Below are 22,688 nucleotides of genomic sequence, written 5' to 3' on the forward strand. Positions count from 1 at the left end.
TCGGTCCTTCCGCCTGCATTTGAGCTTTACCTCGGTCTCCATCTCCAGGAACAGACCGTGGAACACAGAGTCAAGATTAGAATGGTGCTGGAAAAGCAGAACAAATCAGGCAGCATCCGAGGAGTGGAAAATTGGCGTTTCGGGCAGAAGCCCTACATCAGGAACACAGAGTCCTGCATTACTTTACAAAACTGTTTGGGATGAACCTCAACAAATACAAGTGCAACTTTATCTAGTGCTGCTATGCAAAGACACATCCCAGAAAGATGTGGATAATATTCTCTTCTCCACTACAGCCACCTCAAAGGCAACATTTGGGTGGGGTGAAATTCCAGAGGTGCTGAAATTACCTGACAGAAAGGAGGTCGGGCTGTTTGTGCCACCAGACTCTGTCTCTCGGTGCTCGTTTAAAAGTTTTGGCATTCAGACATTCTGGCAAATGACTTCCTGTTAAGGAAACCATTTGACAGGATACATTTTCTTTTCCTGCAGGTTATTATGGGTAGACTTGTGGTTGACAGTGTATTTCATCACAAGTGTTTTCCCAAGGGACAGATGGTACAACATAACCTAACTAAATGGGGTGCTCTGTGTCAATGTCGCCTGACCGATTGCCGAGGACAAGCTTCAGCACAAGCTGACATTGGTGTTTGTCTGCTGGGGTCTGCACACAAAGTAGCCACCAGGATGAGGACAATGTTGCAAAATGTCCTTAACCGCCACCCCATTTGTCTAGAAACATGTCGCTCCCTCATACCCAGTTTTGGTTTAATGATGACTACGTGCTGCTTCTGGTTTTTGGCACATGCTATGCCCCATCCAAACCATAACCGAAGCACTTGAAGGGAGGCTGATCTGAAAGTGAATGGAACAAAGGCTGGGTTGACCCAGTTCTAGAAGAATGTGACCTCATTCTTGCCGCAATTTACTTTGGCTCCCATGGGCAATGCAGTCTGGTTAGAGATGTGAATCAGTCTGTGATCTAACAGGAGATTCCAGCAGAAGGTGTTAGTACTGTCATTTACAAGGAGGCTTTGATCTGAATGTCTTCACTGTCTCAGACTGTCACCCCTCTTATGTCTGTATCCTTGCCGATAGACACGACAACGAGTTGGATACAGTGCACAAACAAGACCTGAAGTTACAACAGCTTGGATGAATGTGAAAAGTGGTGTTTGCAAATTGTTGTGTTTAATCAGTGTTGAGTTAGCAGGTTTGCTTCACAACATATTGGGGGATTGTTTCAGCAATTACTCAGCAGTTATTGTTTTATTTAAACCAGATTAAAATAAATTGCATGCTTTTTCTTTTCAAACAACCATATAGCAAATTCCACAAAGTCTTAAAGCCATACAAAAGTACGTTAGGTTGCAAACCTTTCTAAATGATCACTTCAAAGAATAACTGCATTGACTCAATGGTGCATTAGGTCAAGGCAGTTCATAAACAAATTCAGTTGAAATTAACTTAAAATTAATGTTGATGCCTTATAGTGGTCTCTCAAGTAGCAAAAGCACCCACTGTAACTAATGCCGGGTGCATTCCATTTCTCTCTGTTGCTTTCTTCAGCAGGCACACTGTATCCTGTTTACCTTGCACCCAGTGTGATAGTCCTTGTTGACCAGGAAAGCTCTTCAAGTTTCAATCTTTGGTCTGAGCTAATTTAGAAAGAAAATCATTTGTATTTATATTGCATCATACATGTACAAAGTCATTTCACATCCAATGAAGTATGACTGAAGTGTCGTCACTTGTTGCAGTATAGGAAGCCTAGTGGTTAGTTTGTACTTTGCAAAATTCCACAAACAGCCATGAGATAAATAATCTCCATTACTGTTGAACTTTAAGAGATAATTGTTGACCAGGACCCCAGGGCAAACTCTCCAACTTATCTTTGAGTCACACTGTTGAATCTTTGAGAGGACAGATGGGCCTTAGGTTAATTTCCAGTATGAAAGCCAGGACCTCTGACAGTCTGACATATGTTAAGTGCTGCACTGCAGTGTCAGCTTGATTTATGTGCTGAATTGAGGCTTGAGCCAATGACCCTTTCGAATCAGTGGTGACAGCTGCTGCTGAGCCCAGCTGGTATCATTACTGGGGCAACTGGAAATCTATTGTGGAGTTCTTCAGTAAATAAGAAGGAATAACTTCCAGATTTCTCTTTCTCTACTGCCACCTAGGAACTCTTTCCAGAAGATGAAAATGTTTGACAGGTGACCAACAGGAGAGTTGGTTTTACTTGCAAGTAAAACAGTCTGTTGACTTAACAGTGAAGTATAGCTACTTAGACATATTGCTGGAGAATGAAATTGTGTGCATGAAGAGACAACACCCTCAGTGTAGATGTGCGATGAAAATTGCCACCTGTAGTAAGTTTAAGGAGCATATTAGCGGATGAGAGAAAGAGGATTTAGGCATTTGGGAATGGAACTCCATATCTCAGAGTCTTAGTCCACTGAAGGAACAGTCACTAAAATAAATTGGGGAAGCCCAAGATGCCAGAATTGGAGGAATGCAGAGTTCCCTGAGCATTGCAGAGCTAGAGGGCAAAAAGGGAAGAACTTGCCATCAGTTGTTCTTCACAACCAGTTCCTTTCCTTTGGTACCTGGGAAAGAATGAGAGAGAGAGAGAACTGTGGGTGTCTTGAGAGTGAGATCTCAACAGAAATCAAATTGGAGAATGTGAATATTTACCAAATGAAATAAAGGACAAATTATGGTTTAAAAAGAGCACAGCCACTTCGCTATATGAATATCTGGGGTAGTATTTGGCCGACCTAGCCATTTTGTATTGTTGAGCTTACAAAAAGACAGATTTGCATTAATGTAGTGCCTGGTCAATGGTCAATGAAATATTATTGATGTGTAGCTCCTGTTGTAATGTGATAAAATGCAGAAGCCAATTTGCACACAGCCAGCCCCCGCAAACAGTGATGGCATAAAGACCAGATAATCTGCTTTTGTGATGCTGATTGAGGGATAAATATTGGCCAGGGCAGAAGAAATAACTTTATTGCTTTCCTTTGGAACAGCTTTATGGGATCTTTCATATTCTGCTTATAGCATACTCGAGAATTCAATTTAATTTTTCATTCAAGCCTCAGCACCTCAATACGCCAGCGCTCCATATGGACCACACTGTCTGTTAGCCTTGATCATTATGCTCAAATCCTGGAGTGGGACCTGAACTAATTTGTAACTTAGATGAAAGCGCTACCAACTGAACCATGTAATTTTCTCACATCCCAACTATTGCTGTTGACAGACAATGGTAGTCCGAGAGACGTGGGTAGTATTTCTGTGCTGGATGACACACAATTGGGAATACTGTAGCAAATTTTAATTATCTATTAGCACAGCCATTAAAAGAGCATTTTGGATGTTGTATAAAACTCGAAAACAGGACATCATCAGAAACGTAGTAGAATCTGAGGCCGTCGTATATCTTCAGTCAGTGGCCACAGTGCGTTTGATCGTGTTGGTTGAGGCTCACCTCCCAATCTGAAAAGCAGCTAGACACAATGCACAGATGCAAACGATAGATGTGCAAAGTGCTGAAGGTTATCTGTGTCTTGTCTCACGTTTTGTTCTTTTACCCATCAGTTATGGCAACGCTACAGCTTCCAGCCACCAACTTAGCCAACCTGGCCAATCTTCCCCCAGGGACCAAACTCTACCTAACAACCAATAGCAAGAACCCCTCCGGCAAAGGAAAGCTGTTGTTAATACCTCAGGGGGCCATCCTTCGTGCTGCTAACCCAGCAGGTAAGATCTTTCTGGTCATTTCAGTTAAGTTTGGCTGTAGAGGCTCAGGCCACCATTTGACTCTCTAGGGAGACGTATGAGGCCATAGATCAGATCTAGTCTCTGCTCTGACCAGGGGTCAAATAGAAAAAAGTAAAGATTATTAGAATTTGCAGTGGAGGGTTGCTGTCATTACTGACAATATTGGCCGTGTCTCCTCTGTTTGTGTAGTTGATTTATGGTGTGTGTTACAGTGTGCCACTAATCAATAAATCAGATCTCTTCCATTTATTCTAGTCCAAATAGAATCCTTGACCTTGGTCATCTGTAAAATGTATTCCAGTTATCCATCAGATTAAATAGTGCAGGTCCAGTGCCTGTCTGTGCATAACCATGTTCACACCGAAATTGAGTCCCAAATAGTTTGAAACACAGAGATTATAGACTTGGGCTCTCTTACTCCCTCCTCACAACACACAGTCGCGCAGAATTAATACTGTCCTCTCCTCCAGTGCTCACATCCTTACTGCCACCACTCATTACATGCTGCTCCACTCCCTGCAAATTACCACACGGAGCCTTACTGCTAATGCGCGCACACAATAGCCCAAAAAAGAGATTATGTACATACATTCCTAATTTCTTTGGCGTAAAACCTATAAATGAGTTGTTTTTCGTAAGTTATTCTAAAATAATTTTTATAATGTATTACGAAATAGATCTCCATGCTTTTTTATATATTCGCCAATATGAATAGTTAAATGCATGTTTTCAGTAAAAATGATGTAATCTTAATACAGACGTTCCAATAACTATCATAGTAAATAGGAAAAATGTGATTTTCAAATTGATTTCTGAAAACCTTGTAAAAAATGAATGTAGGATAATGCATTTTAGGTAAGCAATTTATAAATTATGCACCTCTTTATATTGGTGCCTCAATTCAAAGTATTTCAGGCGTCCGCCATCCTATTGTTTCCCTGTTGTGTGCATTGTAAAAGGTGCAGTGTGTCCTTCCCTCAGTTGCCAGCATGTTGAATGTTATGAGTGGTTACAAACTTGATCAGTGATAGATGAAATGTATGAACTGTGAAATGTTATGGTACCTACTTAGTTATTAGTGTATCATACAACACATGCTTCTCACTCCTGACTCACTCTTCTGGCCAACACAAAGGCTCTGATTCTCCCTCCCACCCCCACACTCCGACCCCACTGTAGCTGACACCATGTCCTAGTGGGTACTCCTGTTGGGAAAGGATTAGGCCATTCAGTCCATTGAGCCTGCTCTGCCATTTAGTACAGTTATGGCTGATGGAACACCTCAATATCTTCTACCCTCACTATCATGACCATTTCTCCCATTGGTAATCAGAAATCTATCAATGCCTACCTTAAACATACTGAACGTCTGAGCTTACACAGTTCTCTGAGGTTGCAAATTCCAGATTCACAACTCTATGAGTGAACATAAAGTTCTCCTCATCTCAGTCCTAAGTGGCAGCCTCCTTATTTTTTAATTGTGCCCCTGGTTCTAGACTGCCCAACTAGGAGTGTCCACCCTATCAATCCCTGAATATTTTGTACATTTGAATGAGATCGCCTCTCTGAAAATAGAGATGAATATCTTACTGCTCCAGCCTACGCAGCTCCCCTGCTCGATGGCCCCAAGAACAACCAGAATTTACTCCTCCAACTGATCCAAAGACATGATCCTCTCTCCCTTCCTTATTGTTCCTCCATCACAGGTTCTACCTCTGGAGGAGCAACAAGAGTGGGAGAGAGGGAATCTGCGATTGGTGGAGAAGGTATATGATTGGAGGAGCAGCTTCTCACAGATTCAGTCTCTCCCGTGTTTGGGGAAATGGAAACATCCCTGTGATTTAACTTTTCATGCGTATTTTAGGAGCTTCAGGCGTGAATTACCCCATCACCTCTGTGTAATTGAAACATTGCTGCCTTTCGCTCTTGCCAGCCATAGCCGCACTACTCGGGTTGACTGCACAGAAATATACAGCACACATTCACCTGCTGCCCCATCCCCCACCTCTCTGTGCATAGTCTTATTATTGCCCCAGCACCAACCACATTCACATCCAGTATCACTGGTGTCACTACACATGAGGACATGCATTGGCCAATTTCTGCTCTGTAGTCATCACTTTTTAATTCATGCCATGTTCTTGTGGACTGTGTTCTTTTAGCAGCACAGCAAGTGCAGGGAGCATCAACAGGCACGACTGGCAGCATCCAGGGAACAGTAGTTAGTGGATTACCCCAGCAGCTGGGTTACACATCGTACATCCTTAAGCAAACGCCACAGGTCAGTCCCAGGATGCGTTCATACATTAATGTCCAATTACCTGGCTTGCTGTTTCTCATTGGTCAAGACGGAAGTAAGTGAACAAATGACAAAAAAAGTTCCATTTTCATAAAACTACTGTTGGTGGGTGGATTGATTGATAATATCAGAATGGGAGTAAACCATTCAGAATGTAGACCATTAAATATTGATTCTTGGTCTTCTGCAAACCTTAAAATCCTTACCTGATATAAATCTGTTAATCCCATTTTTTATAACTACCTGAAACTGTTACTGTTTAGACAGTACTTCAAACACTGCTTGTGCAATGTTGCCAGTGAATTTCTGCTGTGGGCTGTGATTTAAAAGAGAGTTTTAAGTTTGGTTCCTTTGTTGGAATCTAGCCTAAATAGACTACTTTCTATTATACCTATACCTTTCTATCTTTCACTTTCTATTGCTCTCTATCCCGATTCACATCTTCCTATCTCTATTTCATTCTCTCTATCTATGGTTTTATCTATGTCATTCTGTTTCAATCTCTCTCTCTCTTTCTCTCTCTCTTTCTCATCCTCTCTCTCTCTCTCTCGTAGAAGTCCTTAGGTGAACTGAATTTGGAACAGGATCAGTCAAGTTACTGTGTAAAAATGCTCTCTGATTCAGCACTAAATTCAGCTTCATTCAGCAAGGTGATCATATACATCATCTTTAAATCAGCAATGTCACGCAGGTACCCTTGAGTGAAGATGCTCTGGGACTTACTCTACAATGAAAGCTCATCAAAAATTTGCATATTACAGTGCTGCTTTTCAACCTGTGTCCAATCATTCTGGTATATTTCTGCTTCATCAGCTCCACTGTAATGGTAGAATTGGAGAAATAGGCTTCAAGGCATTGCCAAATCTGGTGGACTGATGAAACTGGCACACTGTGAATGGTGTACAGAGAATGATACCAGGGTTTGAGATTAGATTATTAAGACAGGTGGCCTAAATTTCATTTATATTCCCTTGACTTCAGGAGGTTAAAGAATGGTCTAATTGCGGTGTTGGAAATGTTTGAAAGATGTAATAGAGGACCTATTTTCTTTTTGAGTAAAGTTAGAGTTAGACTATTTAATGGGAATTCTGGATGCATTTTTTCACTAAAAGAGTAGTGAAAATTTGAAATACTCGCCTACAAAAAAAATGAGTATTCAAGGATGATGGTAGTTTTCAAGTCAAAGGATATAAAGTTAGTACATGTAAATGGACTTGAGGTACAGATCAGTCAGTATCTAGTTGAATGGATTGAGGAGCTGGATTGTCTCTTCTGTTCCTATGTTTCCTTGTTATGTTCCCCATAGAGACCAAAGAAAGGAAAGATTCCTGATTTTGCCAGTGGAAGAAAGCCAAAAATATGTTCTATGTTCTATGTTCTGTATTTTTAAAAAATCACTTCTTAAAACTTCAACTGCAAAATGAACAAAATTAAGTACACTTGAAGCATTAATCACTAAATAAATTACACTTAAAATGCACATTTTCAGAAATAATTGATACACTCACAGTTACAAGAATTTCCAGAGATTATCCTCTTCAACCCCTTTAAACAATATTTCTGCCTTTGGCAAAGCTGAAATGGCAGCAGTGGTGAGTCCTTTCCAGTCCACAATTCCTATTCTCCCTGTTTTCAGGTCTCTGACCTTTCCAACTGTATCGCACATAGTAACACAGCCCCTACTTTATCCTCAGAGTCCTCACCCTGCTTTTCCAGCAGGATCTGTTGTGACCTGCAGGCTTTGAGACCAGCAATAATTCAATTTCCCAATTTGCCGTCTATTTATGTGTTGCTTCTTAACATTTACCTCCAAAGCAATCCCAAGTCACACTGGAGTTTCTCTGAACGAAGGTACTTGCTCGGAACCCAAATCACAACCTTTTCAGAATATACAAGTTTCACTTTGGATTTTATGAAAATTGCCAAAAGAAGACACAGACTTTTTCCTCCACAGAACAAGGTATCGCCATAACAATGCCTCACTCAAATGAACTTAACACAATGCATGATAATGTATTAAAACCTTAGCTGGGCAGTGTACTTCACTGCATAATAATTTTTCTAAGCAGATCCAACTTTGCTTTGCATGTGATTGACTGATAATATATACCTAAGGGAATGTACACTAAAGCAGCAGCTTTCCATAAAATCTTACAGCACAGAAGGAGGCAATTTGTCCCATCATCTCAGTGCCAGCTCTTTAAAAGAACTTGTATTTAAACCTGTTTCTTCATCACACCTCTGAAATGTTTCCTTTCCCAATGATATATTCAGTTCCCTCTGAAAGGTTTTGTAATTCTTATCTCCATTTCTGGCAGTGTTTAAAAACAAATAATCTTTTCTCTGATTGCTCAGCCAATTACAACAAATCTATATCTTCCAAGTACCAACTATCCTGCCAGAAGAAACAGTTTCCCTCACTACATTATTAAAACTAATCATTATTTTGAAAGAATGACATTCAACTACCGTTAAGTTTCTCTGCTGAACCACTGCAGGCTCTGCAGTTCCTAACTAATAAAGTTAGATCATATGGCATTCAGGGAGAGTTTGCCAATTCGATAGAAATTTGGCTTAATGGTTGGAGACAGAAAATGGTGGTGGAGAGTTCTTTTTCAGACTGGAGGCCTGTGACCAGCGGTGTTCCTCAGAGATTGATCCACTTTTGTTTGTCATACTATAAGAGGCATAGTTCATAAGTTTGCAATTGACACCAAGGTCGGTGGCATAGAGAAGAAGGTCATCTAAGATTACAAAGAGATCTTGATCAATTGGGTCAATGGGCAAATGGAGTTTAATTTGGATAAATGTGAGGTATTGCAATTTGGTAATACAAACAAGGACCACACTTATACAATTAATAGAAGGGGTCTAGGTAGTGTTGTAGAATAGAGAGACCTAGGAGTTCAGGTATATAATTCTTTGAAATTTGCATTGTAGGTAGACAGGGTGATTAAGAAGGCATTTAGTATGCTTGCCTTCATTGCTCAGACCTTTGAATATAGGAGTTGGGACGTCATCTTCAGGTTATAGAGGATGTTGATGAGACCTCTTCTAGAATACTATGTGCGTTTTGGTTGTCGTGTTATAGGAAGGATATTATTAAACCGGAGAGGGTTCAGAAAAGATCTGCCTGAATGTTGCCAGGAATGAAGGATTGAGATGTAAAAATAGACTGAAAAGGCAGGGATTTTGCTCACTGGAACATAGGAGGTTGAGGGGTTATAAATTCTTATTGAGGTTTGTAAATTCATGAGGGTCATAGATAAGCAGAATGGCAAGGGTTTTTTTTTCCGTAGAGTGGGGGAGTTCAAAACTCGGCAGTGTATTTTTAAGGTGGGAGGAGAAAGATTTTAAAAAGGCATGAGGGGCAACATTTTTACACAGTGTGATTTGGTGAGGAATGAACTGCCAGAGTAACTGGTGGATGCAGATACAGTTACAGCATTTAAAAGCCATGAATAGGAATGGTTCGGAGGGACAGGGGTCAAGCAGGGGATTGGTTGGACCAAAAAATCTGTTTCCGCGCGTATGACTCTGCGACTCTTTAAGTCCTGTTTCACTAACCATCTGTAAACTAGGTAGGTGCAGCTAGAAATGCTTTATTGCACTTCACAGATGGGATCTTTTGGAACCAATAACTTCATATATCAGGAGGTGCTGAATTCTTCACATTGAGATTGCCATTTTTCTTTCCAGGGCACTTTTCTGGTTGGCCAGCCAGTCACTCAGGCCTCTATGAAGCATGGACCTGCTAGCTCTGTGGCATCTGGCGTAGCAGTGCAGGGACCATCTTCTACAAGCACCCAACAGCAGGCAATCAGAGTCTCTGCTACACAAAAAGCAGTGTTTGCACAGGTAAATGCTGCTTTCTGTTCAACTGCTGGGGCAGAGCTTTCTTACTTCGGCATTAATTCTGTTAATTTTAGAACACGTGGGCATAACTATTTCGAGGCACAGCTTTTTGCCCTAAATCCAATGTGTTGAGTTACATAAAATGACAGACAAATAATCTACATAGATTTGAGATTAAACCATCCAACAAAACACCTCTTCAGAAGATTCCTAAGGAGATTGTTGCCAATGCATTATTGGAAGGTTGCATTAAAATTGACTTGGCAAAAAGAGTGAAGGTTGTGTTTACAGGAGAAATGGAATGTTTGAGGGTAATATAACAAACCTTAAGAAAAGCATAAGAACCTTAGAAAAGATACAACCCAGCATGAGGCCATTCAGCCCATTGTGTGTGAAGAATTACTTCCCTACCCCAGAATGAATCAATGCAACAGAACTCAAAATGAAACCATTAATTCTTTTTCGATTAGCGTCACAATGAGGAATTGGATGAATACTTTGTATTGGAATGGGGTTGAGGATTAAGGCCCACTCAAATAATTGAGTGTGGAACCTGGTTCAGAAATGTCAAGAAAGAATACAAGTGCTATATTTTGTGGCTTTTTAAAAAAATAGGTTATTTTTGTTGTATCATTATTTTTCACTTTGATTTGGAGGTTCCGATGTATGTGCGGCCTAATTTCCTTTGGCCAAGGAAAGAGTGTTTACAATTGCTCAGATATCTAGGTTAATGTCTAATATGGCCAGAAAACAGATACAGTTTGTTTCAGCATTGATGTTATCCTACCATCTTGGTGGGATCTTTATGCCTTCAGTCAAAAGGTGATGGAGGTAACACAACAAAAGACTGACTTAAATCTTAAGTACCAAATATATTAAGTAAGCATTATGGATGTAAAAGACTAGTATCAGGAACACAGGTATGGCAGTCATTATAAAGCCAACCATAGTACTTGTGTAAGGAGAATAATCAATACTGCTGCACTATGGTATGAGACTAGTAATATTCCTTGGTTGTCTATCCTTTCAGTTTGGTAAAATCTACGGAAGCTATTTAGAATGACTCACAACATCATATTTATAATTGAATTGACTGGACACCAGTCTCGGACAAACCAGTGAGTCATTGCAAAAGTTGTCACAACATATGGATCATCTTAGATAAACTTTATTTCACTTGTGAAACAGTTGGTTTGTTTTTGATGAGTACGGTATGATGAATCATTGCGTTATTTAGAAAAGTAGACAAAAACTAAGAGGTACACAGAAATCTCAATCACACCTCTGTACATTTTCTCCCATTCTCACCAGCAGCATCTATGCCTGATCATGCTTTGAGTACATGGTGCAGAATCGTAGAATAGTTTCAACACAAGAAGCCTGTACATTTTTCCTTTTCAGATACTGATACAATTTCTTTTTGAAAGCTTCATTTGAACTTGCTGCCAACATACTCTCAGGCAGTGCATTCCAGATTTTACCCAATTGCTGCACACAAAACATTTTTTTCACATTGTTATTGTTTCATTTGACCATCCACTTAAATCTCTGCCCTCTGGTTCTTGATGGGACCAATGGGAATGGTTTTCTCCATCATCTGCTTGATCCAGACATTTCATAATTCTGAATACCAGTAAAAAATCTCCTCGAGCTTCTGTTTTCCAACGGCATTCAAACCTCATCGTGGCAGTTTGGCAGTTTGAGTTTAGTGTCAAAAACATCTGGAAATTAAAAAGCTAATTGCATTGTCTTTTATTGTGCTTGTCCCTTACAGTATTAGGCAGCAGTAAAATCACAACTGATTCACTAAAGTTTAAGGAAGGAAAACTGCCATCTCTACGTGATCATTTTTATATGTGACTCCACGTAACATGTAATTGCCTTCTGAAATGATTTAACTAGCTATTCAGTGGCAACAAACTATGGCTCCAGAAGACAACATGTTCTGCTCGATCTTACGAGTTTGAGTTTGAGAAGTTCTGAAATGAAAAATTAGTTTGCTTTATTGAGGTCTTCTTATGTTTTATGTAATATGCATGACATTAGGCAGCAGTACCTCTAATTTCTGTTTGTTGTGCATGATTGACATGCACTGTGCAATCCTTTAAGATTGCTTGCAAAGCGTTGCTGGTGCATGCTCTGTTTATTCACGGAGTAGCCATGAGGCCTGTCATCAGCATAGCATCGCGAGAACATTGCTCAGAACGTTTCTCATATTTAGAATCAGTGGGTGGAATTGGTAAGCATGGAGGTGGGAAGGTCACATAATTAAGTGGGGTAGTGGCATGCTCAAACCCCACCACCTTCATCAGAATTAAGTTCTGGGTAAATCGATCCATGATTGACCTTCCTGCCCTGCTGCCAGTTGAGGCCCCAGCTGCAGAGGGTACTATTACTTTGCAATGTGAATGTAGCTAGGAGAAAGTGAGGACTGCAGATGCTGGAGATCAGAGCTTAAAAATGTATTGCTGGAAAAGCGCAGCAGGTCAGGCAGCATCAAAGGAGCAGGAGAATCGACATTTCGGGCATAAGCGATTCTCCTGTTCCTTTGATGCTGCCTGACCTGCTGCGCTTTTCCAGCAACACATTTTTAAAATGTGAATGTAGCCCCTTACCTGCAGATGACTTGTCACTTCAGAGCTCAAAGGGAAGGCATGGGGTCGCTTGGTCAAAGAGAATCAATGGCTGATGGGCAGGGCGGTGCTCACTAGGATTCACCCTCCTACCTTTGTATCCCACTCCACCTCTCTCTTGGCCTCTGCCTACAACCTCAAACCAAGACATCCCTACCAGCATCACTGCATGTCCTCGGTCATCAACAAGATTCTGCCTTGCATTTCCACATGAGTTCTCCAGGCATTGGGAACAATTTCAATTTCCTTAGCTTCTATTCACAGCCCATTGTTTGGTGCTGCTGATTTATTCCTCATCAGTGAATCTTTCCAATTGCCTCATGTGGAAGAATGCACACTGCTGCTGTTGTAAAACATTGATATCATCGCCTCAGGCTTGTAGCTAGCATTTGTCTGCTGACCTTTACCAACATAATACCCTTTGCCTGTTACTCTCACAGTCTTAAATGATTCAGTGCCTTCAGCAATTTATCAAAAAAAATGCAACAACTACCTGTATGTCCCTTAATGTTTGAAAGAAGCTTTAGTGTCGGGGCAGTCCAGAGAATCTAGTGACCGACAGAGCTCCCAGCTTGCAGTTAACAAAGTCAGGACTGCTGAGTTACATTCCTTTCAGGAAGGATGAGGAGGAGGGTATATGGGAGGACTTTTATGTTCAGAATACCCCTGCACTTTCGGAACAATCTAGATTTTCTGATTCACATTTACTCCCTAAGAATTTATAGGAAAACAGAAGCAGGGATAGTGAAAACAGAGGTTGCTGGAAAAGTTCAGCAGATTTGCCATCATCTGTCAAGAGAAAACAGCTTTAATGTTTCTGAGGAAGGGTCACTGGGCCCGAAACGTTAACTTTGTTTTCTCTTCACAGATGCTGCCAGATCTGCTGAACTTTTTTCTAGCAATTTCTATTTTTGTTTCCGATTTACAGCATCCGCAGTTCTTTCAGTTTTTATTTAGGAATAACAGTTAGGTCTGGTCAGCCTGTTGAACCTGCTCTACCTTTGTATTTTCATGGCTGACTATCCACTTTAACACCCTTTCCTACAGCGTGGAAACAGGCCATTTGGCCAATTGAGTCCATGCTGACTTTCCAAAGAGCTCAGACCCTACCCTATCCCTGTAACCCTACAATCCCCACGGCTAACTCACTTAATGTGCATGTCTTTGGACTGTGGGAAGAAACCAGAGCACCCAGCGGAAATCCTTGCAGACACGGTGAGAACGTGCAAACTCTACACAGATAGTCACCCGAGACTGGAATCAAAACCTTGGTCCCTCATGCAGTGCTAACCACTAAACCAATGTGCCACCCTTGGTCCACACTGTCCCCAGATCCCTTTACAGCAATGTTATTTAGAAACCTGTCAATCACCATTATTATATACTCAATGATTGAGCTTCCATAGCCTTTTGGAGTAGGGAATTCCAAACAATCACAATCCACGATGTAAATATTCTTGCACATCTCAGTCCGAAATGGAGTTCCCCTTAGAAATTATATTCCCTAGTTTTACATTCTCAAGCCGTGCAAACATCTCCCTTTAAGTATTTTGTAGGTTTCAATGAGATCAACTCTCATTCAAAACTCTAGAGGATACAGCCACAGTTTGTCCAATATCTAAGATAGTATATCTATGCCAGAAGCAAGTTTGGTAAAGCTTTGCTGCACTGCATCTATGGTAATAATATCTTTCCTAAGGTAAGGGCACCAAAATTCAAACACTACTCCAGCGACTGTCGAACCAAAGTTCTATATAATTGAAGCAAGACTTCATTACTACTACGTTGAAATGCTCTTGCAATAAACACCATCATGCCTTCCTGATTGTTTGTAGCAACTGCATGTTAGCCTTCAGTGACTTATGGATGAAGACATGTAGGTTAATTTGTGCATCTACCTTTTAAGCAATTCCTCCTAACAAATTGAATCACCTCAAATTTTATTGCACTATTTTCCCTCTGCTTTGTTCTGGTAAATAAATCTATTATCTAAATCTTCTTGAAACTGTTTTGTGTCTTCCTTGCAACACACATTCCCATCTGCAAACTTACACATATTACATTTCGTTCTCACTTTCAAATCATTAATATATTTATTGTGAATGACTCTGGCCGCAAGTGCAGTTTTTTGTGGTAACTTGTGGTCACAGCATGCCAATTTAAGAACGATCCATTAATTTCTACTGTTTTTTCTGTCTATTAGCCAAGTCTTAATCCATAACAATGCATTGCTTCTTCTCATGTACTTTAATTTTGCTAACCAACCTACTGCACTGGACTTTATCAAAATCCTTCTGAAAATCCAAGAATATACTGGCTCCCTTTTGTCAATTCTGTTTATAACTAAGAACTACAACAGGTTTGTCCAATGCTGGTTCCCATTTACAAGTCAAAGCTGACTGTGCCCAATCCGATCATTATTATCTATATGTTAATTTATCATATCCTTTATAATATATTCCAGCATTTCCACTCCTACTGATGTAAGGCTGCAAGGTCTGTAACTCTCTGTTTTCTCTACCTGCTACCGTTAATTGTGGGTGACATTTGATACCTTCAGTCTGCTGGATCCATTCCAGAATCTATAGAATGTCCATATCTATAGAAGGGCAAATATCCTTTACTATTTGTTCATACATCTACAGACACACAGACTCTACTTTCATTGATGCATCCAGCCTCACCACTTCCTTTGATCATACAATCCATTTCTTGCTGTCTCCCTCTTCACTTTTCTGTCCTCCCTTAAAGAACGTGTGAGAACCTATCTCTTTGTTCTAGTTTTCGGTCCCCTCTCCTAACTTTAGTCCACTACTTGTCCATCTATTCTGCTTGTTATTTCTTTGTATAACTGCTTAAAGTATTTAGTATGTTCACTGCTCTATTTAAACCTATCTGGCTGTAGTTCTTATTCGCGAAGAGCATGAGTTGCACAGCCTGCCTCCTATGGTGAAGCCAACCAAAAGTAGCATTCCTGTTGCTTCCATTAGGGTCCATAGTCTGTGGATGTTTGCTGCTGGTACAGATATGGGACAGCCTCACAGGGAAAAATGACCCACCTCATGCAGTTTGGAAAGTTGACACTTTGACAAGATGGTGGTAAGCCCTTTGCCACTGTCTATTGCATTGTGTTTATCACTAAAGCGGGAGTAAATGTACTTGTTTTATGAACAGGTTGTCCCCAGTGCCCAGGCGTCCTCTCTGCATTCAGCTGCCGTTTCCTCACTCGTCCATTCTCCCTCACCTGACGGAGCAGCAAGGCCACTGTCTGTAGCGTCTCCTCTCTCTCAGCCTGGCACCACCACCCTGCGGGTAGCTGGAGGGGTCATTACGACGGCCAGCCTCTCAACACCAGTATCTGGAACAGCACCAGCAACCGTAGGAACTGTGGCTCTGCAGGTAACAGGGTAGAGTAGAAGGGGAGATCCATAATCAGCGGTAATAAAGAATGACAGCACACCGTATGCTGAGCGTTCTGACACCTTTTTACCCTGGGATTGTTTTATTTGGTTTCAGAGAGGGTAATTTGTAGGTGACTCCTGGTTTTGAATTCTGGTAAACACTCTGCGCGCACTCCAACACTGATGTCACTTCTTCCTTTTGTTCACAGTCAGAAGTGAAGGGCTCCAGCCCTCCTGTGATTCCCGCTGTGTCCACAGCAAAGGCCTCAGGCCAGCAGCCCTCCGTGCAAGTATCCCATGCAGAGCCCAGCACCACCCTGTCGCCTTCTGTTGTTTCTGTTGGCTCACACACAACCCACGTGGTGGTTTCGCAGCCCAGTGCTGGGGGACCCAGCAAGACCAGCAGTTCAGCTAGCTCTAGTGTGGCCTCCTTTGCATCCAGTTCCATTGCTGGAACGAGCACAACAAGCGGAAAAGCCACACCAACAGTATCAGGTAAGATGGGAGTTTCTGGTATTTAGGAACCAGTTAAATCTCTATTCCATTTTGAGCAGGAGGGTAGAACCACTCATCATAGACACTTGCAGTGACTCTTTCCACAGTACTTGTAGTGAGGGAAGGTACTGAATACTACACTTGTTTTTGTCTTGCTATTTCTTCAAGATCTTTCTTTTGTTCAGCCTTGCTAGAATTTAGTTGTCAGACTGTGAATTGTGGGGTACTGCAAAGATCACAAAAACTGTTTTCTAATGAACTCGTTCAGAGATGTTATTACATACCTCTGGAATTGGTGGTACTTGTACCTGGGCTTCCTGGCTCAAAGGTAGGGATACTATCACTGTACCACAAGAGCCATTATGGGCCCAAGCTGTTCACAATCTATATAAAGAATTTTAAGGTAGTGACCAAATTCTATGTTTTCAACTTAACTGATGCTATGAAGCTAAGTGGAATGTGCGGTTTGAGAAACATGTAAATCAGCTTCAGGAGAATTTGGACAGACGCCATGAAAGGGTAAGAACATGGCAGATAGAATACAATGTCAGAAAATGTGAGGTTATCCATTTTGGTAGGAGGACAGATGTGCAGAATATTTCTTAAATGTTACGAAGCTGTAAAGTGTAGATGTACAAAGGGGCTTAGTTGTCCATTTTGATAAGCCACTGAAAGCAAACATACAGGTGCAGCAAGCTGCTAGGAAGGCTAATGGAATGTTAGCCTTTATAGCAAGAAGGTTTGAGTATGGGAGTAGCGAGGTCTTAATTCAATTGTACAGCAAGTTGTGTAATTCACACCTGAATACAGTGCACAGTTTTGGTTTCCATATCTCAGAAAAGGAGAGTGCAATAAATGACTCATTGCTCTATTTCCAAAGATGGCAGGAATGTTCTATGAAGAGAAATAGGACAAAGAAGTGATTTCATAGTCATAGAGTTTTTTACTGGAGAGCTAGACGGGCTCTGAAAAGTTTTACCCAGAGGCTTAAGTGATAGGAACTAAGTGGTAGAAGCAGAAACACACAAGACATTTAAGAACCATTTAGATGAGTACTTGAAATGGCAAAGCAGTCTGGGCCAAGTGCTGGAAACTGAGATTAGAATAAGAAAAGGTCATTCAACCCATCGGTCAATGCCTGTCATCAAATATTCATCTATTCTAATCCATCTGTCCATCTTTAGAAGGATGGGGAGGAGGTGTTCTGAATGAAACTTACAGAATACTGAAAGGCCTGGACAGCATGGACATTGGGAGTTGTTTCCGTTGGCAGGAGAGATGAGGACCCAAGAGCACAGCCTTAGAATGATGGAAAAAGCCTTTAGAATGAAGATAGGAAGAAACCTCCTTAACCAGAGAGTAGTGTATCTGTGGAATTCATTGCCGCAGAAGGTTGTGGAGGCCAGGTTACTGAGTATATTTAAAACAGAGATAAGTTCTTGATTGCCAAGGGAATCAAAGGTTACAGGGAGAAAGTGAGAAAATGGGATTGAGAACCCTATCAGCCACGATTGAATGCTGAAGTAAACTGCACATGTACATTGATAAGTCCACTTACTTCAGTCGTCTAACAATTCCATTGACTTATATCGAGCAGCACAAGCTGAATTTTTGTACAATGATTATATTTTGCAGTGGACTGGTTTCTGTGATCCAGTCTCTCAGATTGAGCTGTTACAAGAAGTACAGTTTGTCACATATCTAGTTTTATACATATTTCTGATTTCTCAGCTGGTAGATTCTGGCTAATCGTATGTGGTAATATCACAGGGCCACATTTCACAGACATTTAGATTTGTGAAAATGATATGAAGTGAGAACAAGTAGTTTTAAACTAACTGCGCACAAAAATGTTAAGATGTCCTATTTAATCTCTTTGAACTAGAGCTGGTCTCTATAGCACTAGACACAAATATGAATCATCTTTCCTAGACTTGCATGTATATTCAATTAAGCAACACACTAGGGCAATTAGTTGGAAATAGATGACATTAGTGGACAGGAAAGGGGTCTTGTGGTGCACTCGGTAATGTCATGTCTGTAAGCCAGAACGTTGAGTGCTTCTCCAGGACCAGGTAGCCACAGAAGGTGTGTTCATGATGTGGCCAAGTGGCAGGCAGTAAGAAGGCGAGGGTCTCCAAGTCAGCCATGCTTGATGCACAACTGCAACCCTCAAGCCTTTGCCTCTGGCAACAGCCCTAGTGAGCTATTCCAGGAGAAACTAGTCATGGAAACAGACAAAATATATGCTTTGTCTGGCCTCAGAAATAAGTGGGAAGGCACTTAGAGCTGGTTAATACTTTAGGGGTTAAACATGATGCATAACTTGCTGCAAAATGTAATCCAATGTATCTGGTTTGTCTATTTCCTGTCTATTGAGTAAAATAAAGTCTGATTATCATTCTGCCATTTCCTTTGAAAGTGAAAGCTGAGCCTGTTGCTGCAGGTGCTTGCTTCAGCCCCATGATACCCACAGCAAGCACTGTGAAAGTGGAGCAAGGAGGATTGGATGGGCCATTTGAAATTATTGAGTAAGTCCTGCTTTTTATTTGCAAATCCCTTTGTCATGAATGCCTCTCTGTATTGTATTCAGAGCTTAGTTACAGAACACAACTCAACCTACAGTGTCCCAACAAACATTTTCGGGACAGGTACAGCAGAGGCAGACACAGAGTGAAGCTCCATTTTTGCTGTTTCAACAACCTCTCCCTGGTAAGGCACATTCTGGTCAATGCCTAGCTACATCCTGGAAATCGGGATGGAGACTTCACCTGTATTCATTGATCACGCTTGGGGAAGAAAATATGTCTATGAAAACCTGGTGATGCATGACTGTGAAATCTATGTGGCTGCGGGATGACCTAGATTGGGACTTGATTATTGAAAGGATGTGACATTTAGGAAGGACAGGAAGCTAGGAAAGGTTGGAGGAATGGCTCTATTAATTAAAGATGATGTTAGCACAATAGAGAGAGATGACCTTAATTCAGGAAACCAGGACATCAAAGCATTCTGGGTGAAGATGACATTTAATAATAAAAAGTTCACTTGTGAGAATTGTGTACTGGCCCCCTAGCAGTAACCAGATGATAGGGTAAGGTATTGAGGAAGAAATAATGGGAGCCTGTTAAAAAGGGCCAGTGATTATCATGGGGGATTTTAACCTACGTGTACACTGAAATAATCAGATGTGAAAAAGAGGTCTAGAGGAGGAATTCATTAAGTATTTTTAGTCCAGTTTGTTAGACTTGTATGTAATGGCACCAACCAGAGAGCAGGCTATACTAGACAAATAAAAACCAAAGAACTGTGAATGCTGGAAATCAGAAACAAAATTATAAATTGCTGTAAAAACCCAGCAGATCTGACAGCATTTGTGGAGAGGAAACAGTTAACATTTCAGGTCCATTCTGAAAAAGGGTCACTGGAGCTGAAATGTTAACTCTGCCTTCTCTCCACAGATGCTGCCAAACCTGTTGTGTTTCTCCATTTTGTGCCAGGCTGAACTAGATCTGGGTTTGAACAATGAGGTGGAAATAATTCCTGACCTTATAGTGAAAGTACCCTGGGTGGACTACTGTTTTGTATTTAAACAAGGGCAATATAAGGACATGAAAGTAGAGCTGGCAAAAGTGAACTGGGCATTTAGGTTAAAGGATAGGTCAATATCTCAATCCCTGAAGAGAAAAGGCAGGTAATTATTTTAATTACAGTAGGTGCTAGATGTCACTGCTTTACAGATGCATGCTGAGCACTCACCAGCACCTTATTCCTTACTGCCTTTAGTCTTGAATACATTGAGAATGTACAGCAGCTACTGACTGCCATCCTGAAGAAGGTGCCTCTGATTGCTCCCAAAAAGCGTGAGTAATCTTTGATTTTTATTTTACTGAGTTACTAGTTTTAGCTTTGAACTCAAAAGTTGCAGACAGACCATCTAATAACTACAAATCAATGCATTCATGTTGACTGGATTTTGAATTGGTTTGAAGCAGATATTCCAGCAGTTACTTTTTAGAGAGATGTTGACTGAATCATAAATATTGGGCAGGAAACCAAGAAGAAGATCCCCTGCTTTTATTTTTAGAAATAGTGCCATGATGTCCTCTGGATTTTATGGAAAGGTGGTAGGGATAAACCAGGAAAACTGCAGGCTAGTGAGTCTAATATCTGTGGTAGGGGAACTTAGAAAACATTTCTGAGGGACAGAGTCAAGCATTAATCAAAGGGGTGGTGTCACCTGCCCCGACAGCCCCAGACATACCTGTGCCCACTGTCACCACTGCAGACATCAGATCCATCTTCCTGGGAGTCGGCCCATGAATGTGATGGGCCTAGATGGAGTCTCCGGATGTGTACTTAGATCCTGTGTGGACTAGCTGGCGGGAGGTATTCACCGACATCCTCAACCTCTCCCTCCTTCAAGCTGAAATTCCCACCTTCTTCAAGAGGACCACTGTAATCCCAGTACCTAAGAAAGCACTTGCAACATGCTTTAATGACTGCCACCCAGAGGTTCTGACCTCCATAATCATGAAGTGCTTCAAGAAGCTGGTCATGACCCACACCAACTCTATTCTCCCATCCTGCCTGAAATCTCTATAACTTGCCTACTGATGTAACAGATCCACAGTGGATACCATTCCTTGGCTCTGCACACATCCCTGGAACACCTGGACAACAAGGACACCTATGTCAGACTCCTGCTCATCGACTGCAGCTCTGCCTTCAATAACATTATCCCGTCCAGGCTGATCTCAAAACTCTTGAGACCTAGGTCTCGGCTCTGCCCTCTACTGGATCCTCAGCTTTCTGACACACAGAGCGCAATCAGTGAAGATAGATAACTGTACTTCTTCCACGATAGCACCCAAACTGGAGACCCCAAAGATGTGTTCTCAGCCCCCAAATGTATTCCCTGTACACCCATGACTATGTTGCCATATTCCGAATGAAATGCCACCTACAAGTTTGCTGACGATGCCACAATGGTGGGACGGATATCAAACAACGAGTTGAAATACAGAAAGGAGATAGAGGGCTTGATGACATGCTGCAATGATAACAACCTCTCTCTGCATGTCAGCAAAACCAAAGAACTGATCGTTGACTTCAGAAAGAAAGGAGGAGAACATGACCCTGTCTCCGCTTAAAAATGTATTGCTGGAAAAGCGCAGCAGGTCAGGCAGCATCAATGGAGCAGGAGAATCGACGTTTCGGGCATAATCCCTTCTTCATGACCCTGTCTACATCAATGGATGTTGAGAGAGTGGAGGGTGTCAAGTTCCTCGGAGTGATGGTTACTGGCAAACTGTCCTGGACTTCCCATGTAGACGTGGTGTCAAGAAGGAACAACAATGCCTCTTCTTCCTCAGGTAGCTCAGGAAATTTGGCATGTCCATTAGGACCCAAACCAACTTTTACAGATGCATCAGTGAAAGCATACTGTTCAGGTGCATAACGGCCTGCTATAGCAACTGCTCTGCCCAGGACTATACAAAACCACAGAACTTGTGTGCACAGCCCAGATCATCATGGAAGCCAACCTTCCATCCATGGATTTCATTTACACAGTTGTTGAAAGACTGCCAACATCATCAAAGACCCATCACACCCTGGTAATGCTCTCCTACAACCTCTTCCATCAGGCAAAAGATACAGAAGCTTGAACACACACTAGAAGTTCAAGAACCGCTTCTTCCCTGTTGTTATTAGGCTGGATTCCCTAACTTAAAAAAATGTTAGTTTTGCTAATGTTGATCTTGCCTAGTGCACACCCTGTGCGATGTAACTTATATGCCTCTTGTCTAGTATTTTTTCACCCTGTGATCTGTATGTCCTTGTTTACTATGATCTCCCTGTACTACTTGTAAACAAAGCTTTTCACTGTACTTAGGTACGCGTGACAATAAATCAGTCAAATCAAATCAAAGATTGTGTCTAATAAAATTGAATTTTTTGAAGAGGTGACTAGGTATGTAGATGAGGGTATATTAGTTCATATAGTCAATATGGATTTTACTAAAGCTTGTCATTGAGTCATAGACATGTACAGCATGGAAACAGACCCTTCAGTCCAACCAACCATGCTGACCAGATATCCCAACCCAATCTAGTCCCACCTGCCAGCACCCGGCCCATATCCCTCCAAACCCTTCCTATGCATATACCCATTCAAATGCCTCTTAAATGTTGCAATTGTACCAGCCTCCACCA

General features: G+C 41.4%; 1 protein-coding gene across 15 annotated transcripts in view; it reads left to right on the top strand.

The window, feature by feature from the left end:
* The window catches only part of yeats2 (YEATS domain containing 2), a 136,956-nt gene that overhangs the window by 101,519 nt on the left and 12,749 nt on the right, over nucleotides 1-22,688 (top strand). For 13 of the 15 annotated variants that reach the window (XM_043701856.1, XM_043701846.1, XM_043701845.1 and 10 more), the window contains 7 exons: nucleotides 3,607-3,768; nucleotides 5,952-6,070; nucleotides 9,788-9,946; nucleotides 15,751-15,975; nucleotides 16,187-16,472; nucleotides 18,895-19,003; nucleotides 20,259-20,335. In XM_043701856.1, coding sequence (XP_043557791.1) covers nucleotides 3,607-3,768; nucleotides 5,952-6,070; nucleotides 9,788-9,946; nucleotides 15,751-15,975; nucleotides 16,187-16,472; nucleotides 18,895-19,003; nucleotides 20,259-20,335 — 1,137 coding nt within the window. The remainder of the gene's footprint in view (nucleotides 1-3,606; nucleotides 3,769-5,951; nucleotides 6,071-9,787; nucleotides 9,947-15,750; nucleotides 15,976-16,186; nucleotides 16,473-18,894; nucleotides 19,004-20,258; nucleotides 20,336-22,688) is intronic. The other 2 variants (XM_043701854.1, XM_043701855.1) reach the window with 2 other exon arrangements.

Source organism: Chiloscyllium plagiosum, chromosome 13 (genome assembly GCF_004010195.1).
Source record: "Chiloscyllium plagiosum isolate BGI_BamShark_2017 chromosome 13, ASM401019v2, whole genome shotgun sequence".
NCBI classification, from domain to species: domain Eukaryota; kingdom Metazoa; phylum Chordata; class Chondrichthyes; order Orectolobiformes; family Hemiscylliidae; genus Chiloscyllium; species Chiloscyllium plagiosum.